Raw genomic sequence first — 21,436 nt, 5'->3', positions numbered from 1 at the left:
CCACACCCCCATCCACAGTGCCTGGCACACCTACATCCACAGTGCCTGGCCACACCCCCATCCACAGTGCCTGGCCACACCCCCATCCACAGTGCCTGGTCACACCCCCATCCACAGTGCCTGGTCACACCCCCATCCACAGTGCCTGGCCACACCCCCATCCACAGTGCCTGGTCACACCCCCATCCACAGTGCCTGGTCACACCCCCATCCACAGTGCCTGGCCACACCCCCATCCACAGTGCCTGGTCACACCCCCATCCACAGTGCCTGGTCACACCCCCATCCACAGTGCCTGGCCACACCCCCATCCACAGTGCCTGGTCACACCCCCATCCACAGTGCCTGGTCACACCCCCATCCACAGTGCCTGGTCACACCCCCATCCACAGTGCCCGGCCACACTCCCATCCACAGTGCCTGGTCACACCCCCATCCACAGTGCCCGGTCACACCCCCATCCACAGTGCCTGGTCACACCCCCATCCACAGTGCCTGGCCACACCCCCATCCACAGTGCCTGGCCACACCCCCATCCACAGTGCCTGGCCACACCCCCATCCACAGTGCCTGGTCACACCCCCACCCACAGTGCCTGGCCACACCTACATCCACAGTGCCTGGCCACACCCCCATCCACAGTGCCTGGTCACACCCCCACCCACAGTGCCTGCATTATTGTTTGCCACATGGCCTGAAATTGTTTTTCTTGATCACACATGCTATTACAATATTTCAATAATAAATCCTTTTATTTTTCCATTGTGTTAATGGTGCCGGAGTGATTTACTCCCACGTTTTTAGTATACGTTTTTTTTCAAGATGATCGATGAGAAGAGAATCGTCCAGTCCATTGGGTATCTCACTACAACCCCATATGCCATGTCTTGAAATATGCAGACAGACGGATTAAAAGTAGGTTTACATTCTAATACTTCTGACAGCCAACTTTCTAGCTCCGCCCATCACTTTTGGACTTTATTAGCGTTCCCAGAAAGCATGGCTCATTGGGAATGAGTCATTGTCATTGGTGAATTTTGTCTTGTGTATAATACATTTTCGTTAACTGTAATTTCGTTAGTTATGCTTCAACATTCGTTGTTTTAAACATACGTTGTTTTAAATTCTTAGTTCAAATAGTTTATATTTAGTTTCTAAGAGATTGTCAGTTGGATTGGCTCTCTGCAAGGTGTTGTATATCTTACCTGTCATATGTTCATCCTTTTCTGACGCAAATAAGATTCCCTCAAGGTTTCTCTGATGTCCAAAAGATTTCAAACAGAATCTCTGTGATATGAAACGTTTAAATTGCAAATGTATCAATCCAAAATGGCTTTTTAATTCTGTCATTGAAATGAATGGATTTCCTGTTACCAAGTCATTTACAGTGTCTATGCCTTTATAGTTTTCCATGTAGACCAATTTATCTGTGAATTCTGAACAGCTATCCTAAGTTTGTTCCATAAAGTTGTGTTTTTAGGGAGTGATATTGGTTCATGGAGAATACATTTCATTTTCTTCCATATTGTTATAGTGTTCTTAACTATCAAGTTGTTAATGTTCTTAGCTTTTCCCTTGAAAATATACACATAAGAAGATTTTGGGGGATGAGCGTATCTTCAATATGTACCTATTGTTTCCTCTTCAGTGTATTTAACTATATGTTGCAAGTAAACGCCTTGGCTGGTGAGTTGATACAATTCCATGTCTGAAAGGTTAAAACCAGCCTCAGATTTAGGAAGATGTTAAACTTTCCTTTTTATTCTATGAGTTTTTTTTGCCCATATAAAGTCTTATGACAAAGTATACTTTTTTTAAAGAAAGTCTTTGTTTGGGTAATTGATATTACCGAAAATAAATACAATTACGAAACTTCTAGGCATCACATACAGTAGCAAATTAGCAATTGCATTTTTTGTTGATCAAAATTCAACACTCTCTCATTGACCTCCATACAAAAATTCCTTATTTTAGTGGACCTAGTAAAACCCCTCTCTTCATCTCTTCCTCTCTGCTACTACAGCATGTATCCGAAGTTTGACGTCATCTCTCAGAGCAGTCATCCCTCAGGGTGTCTATGCTTCCATTTACTGATAGGTCGTCTCTCAGTGCATCTCTCAGGAAACGCAGGGGTGTCGAACGGAGTCAGCGTTTCGAAAGGAACCATAAAAAGGACAAGTGGGGGTTTCTAAAGGAACCATATAAGGATAAGTGGGGGTTTCTAAAGGAACCATAAAAGGAGAAGTGGGGGTTTCTAAAGGAACCATATAAGGAGAAGTGGGGGTTTCTAAAGGAACCATATAATGAGAAGTGGGGGTTTCTAAAGGAACCATATAAGGACAAGTGGGGGTTTCTAAAGGAACCATATAAGGACAAGTGGGGGTTTCTAAAGGAACCATATAAGGATAAGTGGGGGTTTCTAAAGGAACCATATAAGGAGAAGTGGGGGTTTCTAAAGGAACCATATAAGGAGAAGTGGTGGTTTCTAAAGGAATCATATAAGGACAAGTGGGGGTTTCTAAAGGAACCATATAAGGAGAAGTGGGGGTTTCTAAAGGAACCATATAAGGAGAAGTGGTGGTTTCTAAAGGAATCATATAAGGACAAGTGGGGGTTTCTAAAGGAACCATATAAGGAGAAGTGGGGCTTTCTAAAGGAACCATATAAGGAGAAGTGGTGGTTTCTAAAGGAATCATATAAGGACAAGTGGGGGTTTCTAAAGGAACCATATAAGGAGAAGTGGGGCTTTCTAAAGGAACCATATAAGGAGATGTGGAGGTTTCTAAAGGAACCATATAAGGAGAAGTGGTGGTTTCTAAAGGAACCATATAAGGACAAGTGGGGGTTTCTCAAGGAACCATATCAGTAGAAGTGGGGGTTTCTAAAGGAACCATATAAGGAGAAGTCGGGGTTTCTAAAGGATCCATATAAGTAGAAGTGGGGGTTTCTAAAGGAACCATATAAGAAGACGTGGGGGTTTCTAAAGGAACCATATAAGGAGACGTGGGGGTTTCTAAAGGAACCATATAAGGACAAGTGGGAGAAGGAACGACCATTCCTTTCGAAACACACATTTTTCCTGACAGATCCACTGAGATGATAGTGCAGCTGAACCCTGAAAAGCGCAGTCCACTACTGAGTTGACCCCTCTCGACCTGAAATTAGTTGTCCAACCAAAACGTTTCCCTGAGTTTCTCATATAGCATTATTAATGTTATTGAGAAGCACAGAATCCATTAGGTTTGGGTGGGTCACCTGGGTGGGTTGATTCACTGTTGTGGTCAGCCTGTCTGGGTTAGCGCCCCCCCCCTTGGGTTGTGCCGTGGCGGAGATCTTTGTGGGCTATACTCGGCCTTGTCTCAGGATGGTAAGTTGGTGGTTGAAGATATCCCTCTAGTGGTGTGGGGGCTGTGCTTTGGCAAAGTGGGTGGGGTTATATCCTTCCTGTTTGGCCCTGTCCATGGGTGTCCTCGGATGGGGCCACAGTGTCTCCTGACCCCTCCTGTCTCAGCCTCCAGTATTTATGCTGCAGTAGTTTATGTGTCGGGGGGCTAGGGTCAGTTTGTTATATCTGGAGTACTTCTCCTGTCCTATTCGGTGTCCTGTGTGCGTTCTCTAATTCTCTCCTTCTCTCTTTCTTTCTCTCTCTCGGAGGACCTGAGCCCTAGGACCATGCCCCAGGACTACCTGACATGATGACTCCTTGCTGTCCCCAGTCCACCTGGCCATGCTGCTGCTCCAGTTTCAACTGGCCTGGGCCCTAGGACCATGTCCCAGGACTACCTGACATGATGACTCCTTGCTGTCCCCAGTCCACCTGGCCATGCTGCTGCTCCAGTTTCAACTGTTCTGCCTTACTATTATTCAACCATGCTGGTCATTTATGAACATTTGAACATCTTGGCCACGTTCTGTTATAATCTCCACCCGGCACAGCCAGAAGAAGACTGGCCACCCCACATATGCTCTCTCTAATTCTCTCTTTCTTTCTCTCTCTCGGAGGACCTGAGCCCTAGGACCGTGCCCCAGGACTACCTGACATGATGACTCCTTGCTGTCCCCAGTCCACCTGACTGTGCTGCTGCTCCAGTTTCAACTGTTCTGCCTTATTATTATTCAACCATGCTGGTCATTTATGAACATTTGAACATCTTGGTCATGTTCTGTTATAATCTCTACCCGGCACAGCCAGAAGAGGACTGGACACCCCACATAGCCTGGTTCCTCTCTAGGTTTCTTCCTAGGTTTTGGCCTTTCTAGGGAGTTTTTCCTAGCCACCATGCTTTTACACCTGCATTGTTTGCTGTTTGGGGTTTTAGGCTGGGTTTCTGTACAGCACTTTGAGATATCAGCTGATGTACGAAGGGCTATATAAATACATTTGATTTGATTTGATTAGGTTTGAGAGATTTGTATAGATTTTATCCCCAGTTCCTGTCCAACTTAATAGTCAGTAGTTTCTCCAAGGTAGGCCCATTTCTTCATATATGTTTACATTGCAACCAAGAAGACAACAGAAATCCTAAACCTGTTTCAGACTTGAATTAATAACAATTTTCAAATAACAATTTATTTAATAAAGCATGTTTTTTTTACACACGCTACCACATGATTATTGTTTGCTAAAATTGTGCATGACAATACTTACAGTTACATTTTCTTATTTTTATACTGTGGACAAGATCATCCACAAAAGTTCTATATGCACAGGAAAGACCAGAGCACACAAATAACCTGAGTGTGTAATAAAATATTATTATGTTGTTTTTTACAGATGCTTCCCTCGATCAGAAACAAGTAACTGTGGAAATACAGTGTGAAAACACTGAAAAAACCTGCATGTGTAATAAAATATTATTTTAGATATATATATATATATATATATATATATATATATATATATATATATATATATATATTTTTTTTTTTACAGATGCTTCCCTCGACCAGAAAACCCGTCTAGTGTATGGGTTAGAGGCATGTTACAGGGGGAAGGTGTGACGGCGCACCAGTTCCTGGCTGGGACTCCATTTTTGATAGAGCTCCTGCAGGGCCTTGACATCCTCCAAGGCGTTGTGAGCATCGTACGTCTTATTGAGGAACTCCTTCACCATGTACTCCTGAGAGTACTTGCCCAGTTTGAATGGAAACATCACCTTACTAATCCTGAAAGTATCTAGGAAACCAGACACTACTTCCTGGAACTCGTCCGTCAGGGAGCATTCCCTCAGAGCCCTGGCCAGCACGGGGCAGTCGAAGCGCCGGGCATTGTGGGCCGCCAGCAGGGGCTTGTGGAAGGAGCGGAGGAAGGAGATGAAGGAGGTGAGGACCTCCCTGAGGGGGATGGTGTCCACCCGTCGACCGCGTAGGAGCAGGGTCCGGTGGTCCCTGACGGTGAACCCTGTGATCCTGGAGGCCTCGTCCGTCATGGTGCAACGAGGAACAGCGTACACGTTGAATGCCCTCTCCCCGCTGATGGCCGCCAGCTGGATGATGTCACACATGGATGTGTCTATGGAGGTAGATGGAGATTCCGTCATATTTAAAGGATAGTACTGTTTACCCGTGTGCCCTGTTAAACTCTATTCACAGTTGGGTTAAGGTTAGGAGGGGTTAGGGTTATTGGTAAGTAGGTTTAATACTTGCCAGTATTGTGGCAAGGCTGGATTCACATGTAAAATATGAACAAAGGTGCTAACTAAAACAATAAAGTGTGCCTTGGCTGTCCCTGTAGGAGACGTTTTGGTTCTGTGTAAAAACATTTATGAGTAATGCAGCACCTGTTTACTAATAGGGGGGAGGTTGACCTGAGTTAAATCGCAGGTAAATGGAACATCATTCCTTTTTATGCACTTTTTCCCCTACACTTATTTCTGACCTTGAACTTTAAGCATGAGATAATGCTATTCACCCGCTATTCGTTTGGCGTGCAGATCAAATAAATGAAGGTCGTGGAGGAGGAGTGTCCACAGATACACCGTAATTTGACCTTGCACTGTAATTGACTGTAATTGAGCTATTGATAAGAGCTAGGTGAATGATTAAGCCGTTTGGATAAGGGGATTGGAAATATAGCCGTATGATCGCTGGAAACAAATGTGGAGACAAATGTGAAACCAGTCATATGGCAGCAAACAGAAGCATATCAGCATATCAGCATATCAACATATCAGCATATCAACATATCAGCATATCAACATATCACCATATCAGCATATCAACATATCAGCATATCAACATATCACCATATCAGCATATCAACATATCACCATATCAGCATATCACCATATCAGCATATCAACATATCAGCATATCAACATATCACCATATCAACATATCACCATATCAGCATATCAACATATCACCATATCAGCATATCAACATATCAGCATATCAACATATCAACATATGTTAATGATATGCTGATATGGTGATATGTTGATATGTTTATGTTGATATGGTGATATGTTGATATGTTGATATGCTGATATGGTGATATGTTTATGTTGATATGGTGATATGTTGATATGCTGATATGGTGATATGTTGATATGTTGATATGGTGATATGCTGATATGGTGATATGTTGATATGCTGATATGGTGATATGTTTATGTTGATATGGTGATATGGTGATATGTTTATGTTGATATGGTGATATGCTGATATGGTGATATGTTGATATGTTGATATGCTGATATGCTGATATGGTGATATGTTTATGTTGATATGGTGATATGCTGATATGTTAATATGGTTATGTTGATATGTTGATATCAGCATATCAACATATCGCCTTTTCCACAGTGACGTCTATGAAATTCTGGCCTCATAACTTGCAGGGAGGAAATGTGGAGATCCACGCTATCGGCTTCTGTAGCCATGACAGTACAGCGCCAAACCTACAGAGTTGTTTTATGATTTCTAGAATGTTTACAAATACATTCCTTAGGCCCTAATCTATGGATTTCACATGACTGGGAATACAGATATGCATCTGTTGGTCACAGATACCTAACAAAAAAGTAGGGGTGTTGATCAGAAAACCAGTCAGTATCTGGTGTGACCATTTGCCTCATGCAGCGCAACACAAATAATAATTTTTTAAAAATGGATCCCTAATATTCGGAACCATTCCATATATTATAGTATATGAGTCTGTCGATATAATTTCTAATTTAGGGTACACCAAATTGAAAGGGATGGTTTTAGATAAATAAACCCTACTGAATAAAAACTCCACATGAAAATCTGATGGCCAGCAAGTGGGAGGGTTGTCAGCGGTTGAATTACATTTATTCAGCGCACGCAAGGGAACCACGCCTGAAACCCCATTACGCACCTACATAAGTTAAGTCTGAATACCAGCTACTGAGAAGTGCATAAGAAAGGAGTACATTTTCTAAGTCTGAATCGGGCCCATAGTGTGCAGTTCATAATAATACCTTATCATAATAGCAGCACAGGCTCATGTGTCTTGTTGCTCTATTTCCAATGGCTTGTTAAGGCTACGTTGATTTTTTATATTGTGATTGGCTCATAAATAATATGGTTTATTGATGATAAATATGAGAACATAGCTATCCTGGACCATCAAGTGAGCCAGTAGATATTGCACAACATCAGGAACTCGTTTTCACACATCACTTTCGTTAATAGAGAAAGCAGGGATCAAATTGTCTCTCTATAAACTCCCACGCACATCTTTGTCACAAATATACTGGAAATACATATTGCTTTAAAAGTAGTCCAAAGAGAGTTCCTGAATGGTATACAGGATTTCTTAGCTATAACAGTTACAATACCTTGTGTGTAATAGTCTACTACTAAAAGGGGAAATGCAACAACAACAAAGCAGTTATTACCAGTGGTGTAAAGTACTTAAATAAAAATACTTTAAAGTACTACTTAAGTTGTCTTTTGGGGTATCTGCACTTTACTTTGCTATGTATATATATATATATTTTTACAACTTTTACTCTACTAACTTCCTAAAGAAAACAATGTACTTTTAACTCCATACAATTTCTCTGACACCCTAAATTACTCATCGGGACTAAAAACTTATCTAGAGAACATCCCTGGTCATCTCTACTGCCTCTGATCTGACCAACTCACTAAAACAAATGCTTTATTTGTAAATTATGTCTTGAGTGTTGGAGGGTGTCCCTGGCTATCCGTAAAACATATATATTTTTTAAATCACGGAAATTGAGCCGTCTGGTTTGCTGAAGGATTTGTAAAATTATTTATACTTCTACTTTTGATACTTAGCTATACATTCAGCAATTACATTTACTTTTGATACTTAAGTATACTGTATTTAAAACCCAAATACTTTAAAGATTTTTACTCAAGTGTTATTTTACTGTGTGACTTTAATTTTAGTCGTGTATCTTTACTTTTACTCAAGTATGACGACAATTGGGTACTTTTCCAACCAATGGCTATTACCCTCAGTCTACTGTAAGTCTACTACATCAATGTTTTATTATAGAGGATTTTAGCATAAAACAGTAGAGCACTCTATCAACCTAACAATATTTAAAAACAATATATATTTAGTACAATACCTAATCCGGTAGTCTCCAAATCAAAGAATACTACGGTATCACCAGACACTGCTCCCATACCCTGGATAAGCAAAGTACAGTCAGTCAAATCAGTACCATGAATCAATGTATGACATCTTCATTATGAATGAATGACTTGATAATACTCTCCGAAACCGTTTTCTAAACAATCCTTTGTCAATGATATAAAAATCAACAACTGATCAATGGAATATGATCTTACCAAAGAGGACTGCATAACGACGTCGAAGCTGTCAAAATCCTAAATAGTTTCTCAAATCATACTGTCTGCCGTAGAATTAAGTACCCTTTTATATTATAGCGACTGGTAAATAATAGTTTATTCAGGTGGTCATAAGGGATGGGCCACAACGGATGGGCAGGTGGTAAGAGCGAATCGATACTTATATAAACTTACTTTCGTTTCAGGCATTGCTTAGTCAACATTAAACAATTTAAAAGAAATGCGTTTCGTTAATGAATCATCGTGACATTGGTATAGAAAAGGGCTAGAGGGAAGTGAAGAATAACAACCGCATGACTACCGATTACTATTTTCAGAAGGATTTCGTCAACACAACGAACAAATGTAGAATATTCCACACACCACGCCTGGTTTCATTCTTTCGGCTGGAATGACTCGTGATCAGACCCGTAATTCTGGGACGTTTTAGTTGTTTTGGGGGAGGGATTGCCTGTTTGCTTGTTATTTTGGCATTAATATTTGTCACATATCAGTTTGCAAACAATGTAAAATATATCATTGAGTTAATAAAGCCGCATACACACGTGGCCTCTTTTTTGTTTTCTTGGGTAAGGCAGCTCCAAAATGCAGGTGTTTCAGCCTAGATCAGTGCTTTCTGTTGGGCGAGCCAGATAAAAAATAGGAGCATTGCGCTGTGATTGGCTCAGTGTTCTGTCACTCATGGGGACACCATGTCATCCCGAATTGTACGTCCTTAGTAAGGGCAGACATCGATAATTTCAGGCCTTGGGTCCTGCTATAGCGTGCAGTCCAAACACTCAAAAGACATGCCCTTGGGGAAATCCCCGTCGCCATCTTGGTGGGTGGTCCAAATAATTAGCAAAGCAAGGGAAGTTTGCAGCATCTCAGACCCCGTTTTTAGTCGGCTTTGCGAGTGTACAATTATGTTCACTCTGGGGCCTGAAACGCCACATAACTCAATTCGCGACGATTGTACATCCGCTAAGAAAAGTCAACGAAAACTTAAAAACAACATCAATGGAGTGGAAGAAAAACGAATGCAAATAAGTTAGAAATTTTGCTACTACGTAAAAAGTAAATATGTTTTTGTTTGGTTATCTTTTGGAAATTGTAGAAATGGATTTTTCTTAAAAATATATATTCCCTCCCTCGCCCTGCAAGTGTATACTCGTCAGACGTCATAATACGTCTTCAGAAGTGTCCACTTAATTTGAGGGCTGAGGGGGATAGGGTGTGACCGCAACCATAGAGTTATATTACAAGGGCACTTCCAAGAAGGCTCAAGGTCATTGGCCACAGATAAAATGACGTCAAATCACGTTATATATGTACAGTAGCTTTGATTGGACTGATCATGTCAACATCTTATTTTCAAGGTCTTAGCTAGCAGTCATCATCATGAATCAAGTCGACAAATCATTTTTAATCCTTGTCATATGAAACTAAATTATAGATAAATCGTGTCGGTGCTCATCGACCATTGGACAGAAAGATTATACAACCATTTGGAAATCACAAATTCAACAATGAGTTGTTTGGAAGAAATCAGTGACTAAGCAACCAGTAGCCTGCTATTCAATGGAGTGCCACCCCCCAAGTTTCCACCATAAATCCAAAGAATTCCAGACTTTGATGACAAAATAGTCACGCCGCCTAGTATGATAATGGCGCGGGAGGGGATGGCTGTCACCTTATCGGCTCTTAACCAACAATGCTATTTTGTTAGTTTTTTTTGCGTTGTTCGTAACTTGTTTTGTACATAATGTTGCTGCTACCATCCCTTATGACCGAAAAGAGCTTCTGGACATCAGAACTGCGATTACTCACCTCAGATTAGACAAAGAGTTTTTCTTCAATGAGTCGGACGGGAGGGATATATTAACTCTAGACCCACTCCAATTTGCATACCGCACCAACAGATCCACAGATGACGCAATCTCTTTTGCACTCCACACTGCACTTTCCCACCTGGACAAAAGGAACACCTATGTGAGAATTCTATTAATTGACTAAAGCTCAGCGTTCAACACCATAGTTCCCTTAAAGCTCTTCAATAAGCTAAGGACCCTGGGTCTAAACACCTCCCTCTGCAACTGGATCCTGGACTTCCTGTTGGGCCGCCAACCAGATGGTAAGGGTAGGAAACAACACATCAACCACGCTGATCCTCAACATGGGGGCCCCTCAGGGGTGCGTGCTCAGTCCCCTCCTGTACTCCTTGTTCACTCACGACTGCACAGCATTCACGACTCCAACACCAACATTACGTTTGCTGATGACACAATAGTGGTAGGCCTGATCAACGACAATGACAAGACAGCCTATTGCACTGTGTGGTGCAAGGACAACAACCTCTCCCTCAACGTGATCAAGACAAAGATGATTGTGGACTACAGGAAAAGGAGCACGGAGCACGGCTCCATTCTCATTGATGGGGCTGTAGTGGAGCAGGTTGAGAGCTTCATGTACCTTGGCGTCCACATCACCAACAAACTAACATGGTCCAGGCACACCAAGACAGTCGTGAAGCGGGCACGACAAAACCTATTCCCCCTCAGGAGACTTCAAAGATTTGCAATGGGTCCTCAGATGCTCAAAAGGTTGTACAGCTGCACATCCTGACGGGTTGCATCACTACCTGGTACGGCAACCGCCACAAGGGTGGATATTTTGAAGAATCTCAAAATGTAAATATATATTGATTTGATTAACACATTTTTGCTTACTACATGATTCCATATGTGTTATTTCATAGTTTTGATGTCTTCACTATTACACTACAATGTAGAAAATAGTAGTAATAAAATAAACATCCTTGAATGAGTAGGTTTGTCCAAACTTTTGACTGGTACTATTTTTATATCTTGAAAATGAAGAATACATATGACAATAACTGCCCTAGTAACGACACAACTGTGTCCAGAGTAGAGCACGCGCACACACACACACACACACACACACACACACACACACACACACACACGCACACAAAGAGAACATTTCTCAAGTCTTTTTTTTTGTTGCCTGTAGAAACAACTGAACATGATTAATATTATATAAGGAGTCATACACAGGATAATATATCATTTTTATAACAGGCATTTACACAATGTACACTCATAAGCATGATCATAAATACAACATACATACGGTGTATAAAAAGAACACAAGAAGACAACAACAACAACAGCAGAGAACTGCCTTCCAGTGATAGGTACATTCACTTTAGCAGGACACCATTGGCCAATGTTAACCTTATAGGGTATACAAATACCGTCTTAGTTTAGCTTGTTGTTGACCAGTAGGAATAGTTCTTTTTCTCCCACACTGCTCAAAACCCCACAGTACACCGGTCTCAAACTGAACTTCAGAGTGCCGTTTCTGACAACCAGGGCGGTATTCATTAGGGCACACCACAACGTAGAAACGAAAACAAGCAGTTGGTAGTTAATTCAGGTGGTCCCTGTCTGTTTCAGGATGTTTTCTTCAGTTTGATGCCTAATGCATATGACTCCTGTTTGGTTGTGACTGGTTGTGACTGGTTGAGGTGCCCGCTCCCTAAAATACCACTATGATTTGTAATTTCCGTCGCTCCACCCTAATAGTAGACCACAAGCAGCAAGTCCTGTTTACCTGTTTCGGACAGAGTGGGAAATCTGGATGGTACCGTTTAAGAAGAGACAAGCTTGTGACAAACACAAAGGCAACCACACATTCCCTAGTCATTATGATGACTATTCTGCAATCAAGTCCTACCACTTGCCCATAACAAGACCGTGATTGTGTTGTTTCAAATAAGTGCTTGTTGTAAAGCATGGGATGGCAAGTACAGTACAGTAATGGCAAGATATTACAAGACTAATTTAACCCCAGGTTAATCACTGGTGAGAAGAGACAGACAGACAGACAGACTCTCTATAAGACACACAGGATATTGCACTGTATAGAGAGTGACAGACAGACAGACAGACAGACTCTCTATAAGACACACAGGATATTGCACGGTATAGAGAGTGACAGAAAGACTATAGAAGTATTTGTCAGAGTAGCAGAGATAGTCGTCTGTCTGTTTAATCCCACTGGACGGTTGAAACTGATGGCCTTTTCTGTGTGAGGTGTTTAAATGCACATTGAGCTCAGAGTAAATGGATGGAAAGGTTCACTCATATTTCAACCAATGTAAACACCTAGGAAGGACGAGTCAGAGGTGAAGGACTTGGCATCAAGGATGTATGGGACACATACAGAGCATTCGGAAAGTATTCAGACCCCTTGACTTTTCCCACATGTTGTTACGTTACAGCCTTATTCTAAAATGGATTAAATTGTCCCCTCCCCCCTCATTAATCTAAATACAATACCTCATAATGACAAAGCAAAAACATGTTTTAAGAATATTTTGCAAATGTATACAAAATAAACATATTTAAATATTCAGACCCTTTACTCAGTACTTTGTTGAAGCACCTTTGGCAGTGATTAGAGCCTCAAGTCTTCTTGGGTATAACGCAACACGCTTGGCACACCTGTATTTGGGGAGTTTCTCCCATTCTACTCTGCAGATCCTCTTAAGCTCTGTCAGGTTGGATGGGGAGTGTTGCTGCACAGGTTTTTTCAGGTCTCTCCAAAGATGTTCGATTAGGTTCAAGTCCAGGCTCTAGCTGGGCCACTAAAGGACATTCAGAGACCTGTCCCGAAGCTACTCCTGCATTGTCTTGGCTGTGTGCTTAGGGTCGTTGTCCTTTTGGAAGGTGAACCTTCGCCCCAGTCTGAGCTCCTGAGTGCTCTGGAGCATCAAGGATCTCTCTCTGTACTCTGCTCCGTTCATCTTTCCCTCGATCCTGACTAGTTTCCCAGTCCTTGCCGCTAAAAAACATCCCCAAAGGATGATGCTGTCACCAGCATGCTTCACCGTAGGAATGGTTCAGGTTTCCTCCAGATGTGACACTTGGTATTCAGGCCAAAGAGTTCAATCTTGGTTTCATAAGATATGAAAATCTTGTTTCTCGTGGTCTGAGAGTCCCTAAGGTACCTTTTGACAAACTCCAAGCGGGCTGTCATGTGCCTTTTACTGAGGAGTGGCTTCCATCTGGCCATTCTACCATAAAGGCCTGATTGGTAGAGTTCTGCAGAGATGGTTGTCCTTCTGGATTGTTCTCCTATCTCCACAGAGCAACTCTGGAGCTCTGTCAGAGTGACCATCGGGTTGTTGGTCACCTCCCTGACCAAGGCCCCAATTTCTCCGTTTGTCCGGGCGGCAAGCTTTAAGAAGAGTCTTGGTGGATCCAAACTTCTTCCATTTAAGAATGATGGAGACCACAGTGTTCTTGGGGAACGTCAATGCTGCAGACACTTTTTAGTACCCTTCCCCAGATCTGTGCCTCGACACAATCTTGTATTGGGGCCCTGGAGACAGTTCCTTCGACCTCATGGCTTGGTTTCTGCTCTGACATGCACTGTCAACTGTAGGACCTTATATAGACAGGTGTGTGCCTTTCCAAATCATGCCCAATCAATTGAATTTACCACAAGTAGATAGACTCCAATCAAGTGTAAAAACATCTCAAGGATGATCAATGGAAACAGGATGCACCTGGTCTTAATTTCGAGTCTCATAGCAAAAGGGTCTGAATACTTACGTAAATAAGGTATTTCTATAATATTATAATTTTTTATTAGCAAACATGTCTAAAAACCTGTTTTTGTAATTATGGGGTTATTGTGTATAGATGGATGTCAGAGGACTGTGTGTGTGTGGTTGGTTCTCAGTCCTCTGACACGTACAGTTCATTCGGAAAGTATTCAGACCCATTTACTATTTCCACAATTTTGTTACCTTACAGCCTTATTCTAAAATGGATGAAATAAAACATTTCCCCTCATCAATCTACACACAATAACCCCATAATTACGAAAAACGGTTTCTAGACGTTCTCTGTGACATTTTTAGAGACACATTTGCATCCTGTAAGCCCACGCACACACTCATGAAGAAGTTTCACTTACACACACACACACACACACACACACACCACCTCTTGGTACAGATAGGATTTCTTCTAAGGTGACAATAGTTTCAGCGGTAACTATAACAACAGCAACAATAGTAATGTACCCAGAAATTTACCCCCCAAAGATTGAGCCTTGATTTGGTTACTCTTAACACAGATGTTTCAGAACAAATGTAGGATCAATGTAACATCAACGTAGGATTGTGGGGGAACACAGACCAATGGTGGAAAAGGCATTACAATGCATTATATCTGATAAACATTGAAATCCACTGTCACCATATCAACCACAATGGCAACAGTGGCGTGATGGTTGTAACTTATGTGTCACAATAGACTGCCATCAGCCTCTTGCTGTTGAATTGTATTTTTACACAAGAGAAGAAGTGGCACTAACTGAACACTGGGTCGAGATCATTATGGGATGCGACAGAAAACGCTTTAAAACATTTTTTTTGCAGTGTTAAAAATCAACAAAAACACAAACAAACAAATAAGAAACAAAACCATAACCTGAATCTCACACACTTCCCTTTGCAAAAGATTCCAGATAAGAGACGGTTATTATAAACATTGAACAACCCCAGCATTGGAGTTCCTTCCATTTATATATTTTTAATAACATAACAATTAAGTCACATAATACATATTTATAACACATCATCGCCATAGTCTCTTTAACTGGCATAGGAAACACGTGTAATGAAGGAGCATGCGGCCTCATGGACAGGTTGTGTTGTGTAAACGTGAAAGCGGACGCGAAAGTAGCTGAACGGCTTGTATCAAAATGGCCCGGAGAGTAGCTGAGTAGCTTGTATCAAAAATGGCCCGGAGAGTAGCTGAGTAGCTTGTATCAAAATGGCCCGGAGAGTAGCTGAGTAGCTTGTATCAAAATGGCCCGGAGAGTAGCTGAGTAGCTTGTATCAAAATGGCCCGGAGAGTAGCTGAGTAGCTTGTATCAAAATGGCCGGAGAGTAGCTGAGTGGCTCGTATCAAAATGGCCGATAGTCCTCTCAGTCAGTGACTCTGGCTCAAGCCACCGTAGACCTGCGTTCAAAAGAAGGCGCTGTCTACTTGCTTCTCTCTTTTCTTATCTCCAGCCCCTAGTGCCCCCCGAGGCTCCAGCAGGGGTCAAGGGGCTTGGAAGTCAAAGGTCAGGTGAGTCAAGGCGGCTACCCTCATCCGTTCCTCACTCACTTGCTTTCTGGCGTTTAGTCACTGTTTTATTCCTTTACAGCCTCCTGCCAGTCCTCCATCTCAGTTCTGAGGCTTCCTCCTTCTTTCATCCATTCATCATTCCATCTCTCTTTGTGTTTCTCCATCACCTTTCACTTCTCCCGCCGAGAGGACGGCACCCAACTGCATCATGGGAAGGGTGGCGTTCCTCCGGGCACTGAGAAGTAGGATAGAGATGGGCAGAGCTAGAGAAGGACAGCAGTGCGAGATGGATGCCCACATGACTCATTCCAGCCCTGTTTCACTTCCTCCCTCCCTCTTTCCCCCCTTACACACTATTGGTATGGAGGATGGAAGGCGGTTCGGATGTCTTGTCTCCACTGCAACTCTCCCTCATACCATAAACTCGTTACTGCCATACAGAACCAGCTGTTGGGGCAGTGAGCTGAAGTCTGACTCCCTCCAGCAGGCCCTCAGGGGCCTCGCGCGGCGAGCTTCTACTCAACCTGAGCCGGTGGCGACTCTTCACCCCCACAGTGCCACTCGGGTCCCCCTCGGACTCCACTAAGGGGGCTCCTAGGCCCAAGGAGCAGGAGGAGAGTAGGGGGCCGGAGGAGGAGGAGCGGAAGCGGTAGTTGGGGGATTGAGGTATAATGGAGGAGGAGGAGGAGGTGGAGTCGACCGAGTCGGGTTGTCTCCGGAGGCAGCGGCGGCTCTTTGCTTCAGACTTCCGGGAGTGATAGGTGCCTGTTGAAAGGGTTAGGGTTTTAAAAATATATCCACCCCGCCACGACCCCCTCCCAAGGACAAAATAGCTTTTTTTGTTACATATATACATACATGTTACATACTACATACACTTCATGACTAAAAGTATGTGGACACCTGCTCGTCGAACATCTCATTCAAAAATCATGGGCATTAATATGGAGTTGGCCCACCCTATTCTGCTATAACAGCCTCCACTCTTCTGGGAAGGCTTTCCAGTAGATGTTGGAACATTCCTGCGGGGACTTGCTTCCATTTAGCAAGAAGAGCATTAGTGCGGTCGGGTACTGATGTTGGGCGATTAGGTCTGACTCGTTCCAATTCATCCCAAAGTTCAGGTCAGGGCTCTGTGCAGACCAGTCACGTTTTTCCACACCAATCTCAACAAACCATTTCTGTATGGACCTCTCTTTGTGCCTGGGGGCATTGTCATGCTGAAACAGAAAAGGACTTTAACCAAACTGTTGCCACAAAGTTAGAAGCATTGAATCGTTTAGAATGCCATTGTATGCTGTAGCATTACAATTTCCCTTCACTGGAACTAAAGGGCCTTGCCCGAACCATGAAAAAAATTAACTGACCATTATTCTTCCTCCACCAAACTTTACAGTGGGGGCAGGTAGTGTTCTCCTAGGAGGACAGAATTTTCAGCACTCGGCGGTTCCATTCTGTGAGCTTGTGTGGCCTACCACTTCACGGCTAAGCCGTTGTTGCTCCTAGACGTTTCCACTTCACAATAAAAGCACTTACAGTTGACTGGGGCAGGTCTAGCAGGGCAGAAATGTGTTGAACTGACTTGTTGGAAAGGTGGCATCCTATGACTTGTACTGAGAAAGTCACTGAGCTCTTCAGTACGGGCCAATCTACTGCCAATGTTTGTCTATGTAGATTGCATGGCGGTGTGCTAGATTTTATACACCTGTCAGCAACAGGTGTGGCTGAAATAGCCCAATTCACTAATTTGAAGAGGTGTTCACATACTTTTGTATAAAGTGTACATGGGGGGTGGCAGGTAGCCTGGTGGGTAGGAGCGTTGGGTCAGTAACCGAACGGTTGCTGGTTCGAATCCCGAACCGACAAGGTAAAGAATCTGTCACTCTGCAGGGCACTTAACTGCCCCCCGCACCTCTCTGGTGTGGAAGACACATTTCAGTTGAATGCATTCAGTTGTAGAATTGACTAGATATCCACTTTTACTTCCCTACATGGTAGAGAAAAGTGTTTACTACACACACACACACACACACCAGTCTCACCAGAGGGGTTGAAGGCGGCTCCTTCAGGGTCCATGTTGAGTTTCTCAGAGCTGTCTGCTGTTCCTATCGAGGCTTCCGACTCCAGAGTCTCGTCATCAGACGCCCGCGGCTCCAAGATCAACATCTCATATGTTAACTCCTCCCTACACACACACACACACACACACACACACACACACACACACAGAATGTATGGACACATGAATGTAAGACGCTTTGGATAAAACCATCTGCTAAATGACATACAGTGACTTGTGAAAGTCTTCTCCCCCCTTGGCATTTTTCCTATTTTGTTGCCTTACAACCTGGAATTAAAATAGATATTTGGGGGGTTTGTATCATTTGATTTACACATGCCTACCACTTTGAAGATGCAAAATATTTTTTCTTGTGAAACAAACAAGAATTAAGACAAAAAAATGAAAAACTTGAGCGTGCATAACTATTCACCCCCCCAAAGTCAATACTTTGTAGATCCACTTTATGCAACAATTACAGCTGCAAGTCTCTCGGGGTATGTCTCTATAAGTTGGCACATCTAGCCACTGAGATTTTTGCCCATTCTTCAAGGCAAAACTGCTCTAGCTGTTGGATGGGTTCTGCTGGTGTGTAGCAACCTTTAAGTCATACCACAGATTCTCAATTGGATTGAGGTCTGGGCTTTGACTAGGCCATTCCAAGACATTTAAATGTTTCCCCTTAAACCACTCAAGTGTTGCTTTAGCAGTACGCTTAGGATCATTGTCCTGCTGGAAGGTGAACCTCCATCCCAGCTTAAATCTCTGGAAGACTGAAACAGGTTTCCCTCAAGAATATCCCTGTATTTAGCACCATCCATCATTCCTTCAATTCTGACCAGTTTCCCAGTCCCTGCCGATGAAAAACATCTCCACAGCATGATGCTGCCACCACCATCCTTCACTGTGTAATGCAGTTGAAACATTTGAGGCATTTATAAGTTATATTCTTCAAGAATCAATGGTTATATAGTAAATGGGTCTTTCTATAACTGCCAGTGAAGATTTCCTGTGGGGGTCAAATTGTTATTGGTGTTCTTGGGATGATATGGTGTTCTTGGATAGTGTTCTTGGGGTGATGAGAGGTGCTGGGTTTTCGCCAGACATAGCATTTTCCTTGATGGCCAAAAAGCTCAATTATAGTCTGACCAGAGTACCTTCCATATGTTTGGGGAGTCTCCCACATGCCTCTTGGCGAACATCAAACGTGTTTGCTTATTTTTCTCTTTAAGCCATGGCTTTTTTCTGGAAACTCTTGCGTAAAGCCCAGCTCTGTGGAGTGTACTGTACGGGTTAAAATGGTCCTATGGACAGATACTCCAATCTCCGCTGTGGAGTTTTGCAGATCCTTCAGGGTTATGTTTGGTCTCTTTGTTGCCTCTCTAATTAATGACCTGCTTGCCTGGTCCGTGAGTTTGTGGGCGGCCTTCTCTTGGCAGGTTTGTTGTGGTGTCATATTCTTTAAAAAACATTTTAATCGTGTTCCGTGGGATGTTCAATGTTTCGGATATTTTTTTATAACTCAACCCTGATCTGTACTTCGCCACAACTTTGTCCCTGACCTGTTTGGAGAGCTCCTTGGTCTTCATGGTGCCCCTTGCTTAGCGGTGTTGCAGACTCTGGGGCCTTTCACAACAGGTGTATGTATACTGAGATCAGGTGACAGATCATGTGACACTTAGATTGCACACAGATGGACTTTATTTAACTAATGATGTGACTTCTGAAGGTAATTGGTTGCACCAGATCTTATTTAGGGGTTTTATAGCAAAGGGGTGAATAAATACGTATCTATACGCACGCACCACTTTTCCATATCTATACATTTTTTACATTTTTTTGAAACAAGTAATTTTTTTTCACTTCACTTCACCAATTTGGACTATTTTGTGTCTGTCCATTACATGAAGTCAAAATAAAAATACATTATAATTACAGGTTGTAATGCAACAAAATAGGAAAAACACCAAGGGGGATGAATACTTTTGCAAGGCACTGATTTACCATCTGCTAAATGACGCATATATTACCATCTGCTAAGTGACATGTATTACCATCTGCTAAATGACATGTATATTACCATCTGCTAAATGACATGTATATTACCATCTGCTAAATGACATGTATATTACCATCTGCTAAATGACATGTATGACCATCTGCTAAATGACGCATATATTACCATCTGCTAAATGACATGTATATTACCATCTGCTAAATGACATGTATATTACCATCTGCTAAATGACATGTATGACCATCTGCTAAATGACGCATATATTACCATCTGCTAAATGACATGTATTACCATCTGCTAAATGACATATATATCACCATCTGCTAAATGACATGTATGACCATCTGCTAAATGACGCATATATTACCATCTGCTAAATGACATGTATGACCATCTGCTAAATGACGCATATATTACCATCTGCTAAATGACATGTATTACCATCTGCTAAATGACATATATATCACCATCTGCTAAATGACATGTATGACCATCTGCTAAATGACGCATATATTACCATCTGCTAAATGACGCATATATTACCATCTGCTAAGTGACATGTATGACCATCTGCTAAATGACATATATTACCATCTGCTAAATAACATATATATTACCATCTGCTAAATGACATGTATGACCATCTGCTAAAAGATATATATTACCATCTGCTAAATGACATATATACCATCTGCTAAATGACATATATACCATCTGCTAAATGACATGTATAATACCATCTGCTAAATGACGCATATATTACCATCTGCTAAATGACATATATTACCATCTGCTAAATGACATATATTACCATCTGCTAAATGACATGTATTACCATCTGCTAAATGACATATATATCACCATCTGCTAAATGACATATATTACCATCTGCTAAATGACATATATTACCATCTGCTAAATAACATATATTACCATCTGCTAAATGACGCATATATTACCATCCGCTAAATGACATATATATATCACCATCTGCTAAATGACATATATTACCATCTGCTAAATGACATATATTACCATCTGCTAAATGACGCATATATTACCATCCGCTAAATGACATATATCACCATCTGCTAAATGACATATATTACCATCTGCTAAATGACGCATATATCACCATCTGCTAAATGACATATATATATTACCATCTGCTAAATGACATATATTACCATCTGCTAAATGACGCATATATTACCATCTGCTAAATGACATATATGACCATCTGCTAAAAGATATATATTACCATCTGCTAAATGACATATATTACCATCTGCTAAATGACATATATTACCATCTGCTAAATGACATATATTACCATCTGCTAAATGACATATATTACCATCTGCTAAATGACATATATTACCATCTGCTAAA

General features: G+C 42.0%; 2 protein-coding genes across 2 annotated transcripts in view; both read right to left on the bottom strand.

Moving 5' to 3' along the window:
• Positions 1–4,554: 4,554 nt before the first annotated feature.
• On the bottom strand, positions 4,555–9,046 carry plex9.1 (PML-like exon 9.1). The gene is made up of 3 exons (XM_029685713.2): positions 8,797–9,046; positions 8,574–8,634; positions 4,555–5,512 (listed from the first exon to the last, which is right to left on the bottom strand). Exons 1-3 carry the CDS (start codon positions 8,809–8,811, stop codon positions 4,983–4,985), a joined length of 606 nt encoding a protein of 201 aa, XP_029541573.1. The 5' UTR covers positions 8,812–9,046; the 3' UTR covers positions 4,555–4,982.
• A 6,879-nt stretch (positions 9,047–15,925) lies between these two features.
• Positions 15,926–21,436, bottom strand: part of LOC115144693 (unconventional myosin-IXAa-like) — a 259,989-nt gene continuing 254,478 nt past the window's right edge. The window contains 3 exon segments of the mRNA XM_065002966.1: positions 15,926–16,466; positions 16,468–16,733; positions 18,011–18,153. Of these exon segments, the coding sequence (XP_064859038.1) occupies positions 16,380–16,466; positions 16,468–16,733; positions 18,011–18,153 (496 nt within the window). The 3' untranslated portion in view covers positions 15,926–16,379.

This window comes from Oncorhynchus nerka, linkage group LG17 (genome assembly GCF_034236695.1).
Source record: "Oncorhynchus nerka isolate Pitt River linkage group LG17, Oner_Uvic_2.0, whole genome shotgun sequence".
Classification (NCBI taxonomy): Eukaryota; Metazoa; Chordata; class Actinopteri; order Salmoniformes; family Salmonidae; genus Oncorhynchus; species Oncorhynchus nerka.
The sequence above is the reverse complement of the archived record's forward strand: the minus strand, read 5'-3'. Positions and strand labels throughout refer to the sequence as shown.

Bases quoted from the DNA above. Each gene is read 5' to 3' on its own strand.
- plex9.1 (XM_029685713.2), bottom strand. The intron at 5,513-8,573 runs GTATTGTACTAA...CTACCTCCATAG, and splicing joins TTTGGAGACTACCGGATTAG to ACACATCCATGTGTGACATC.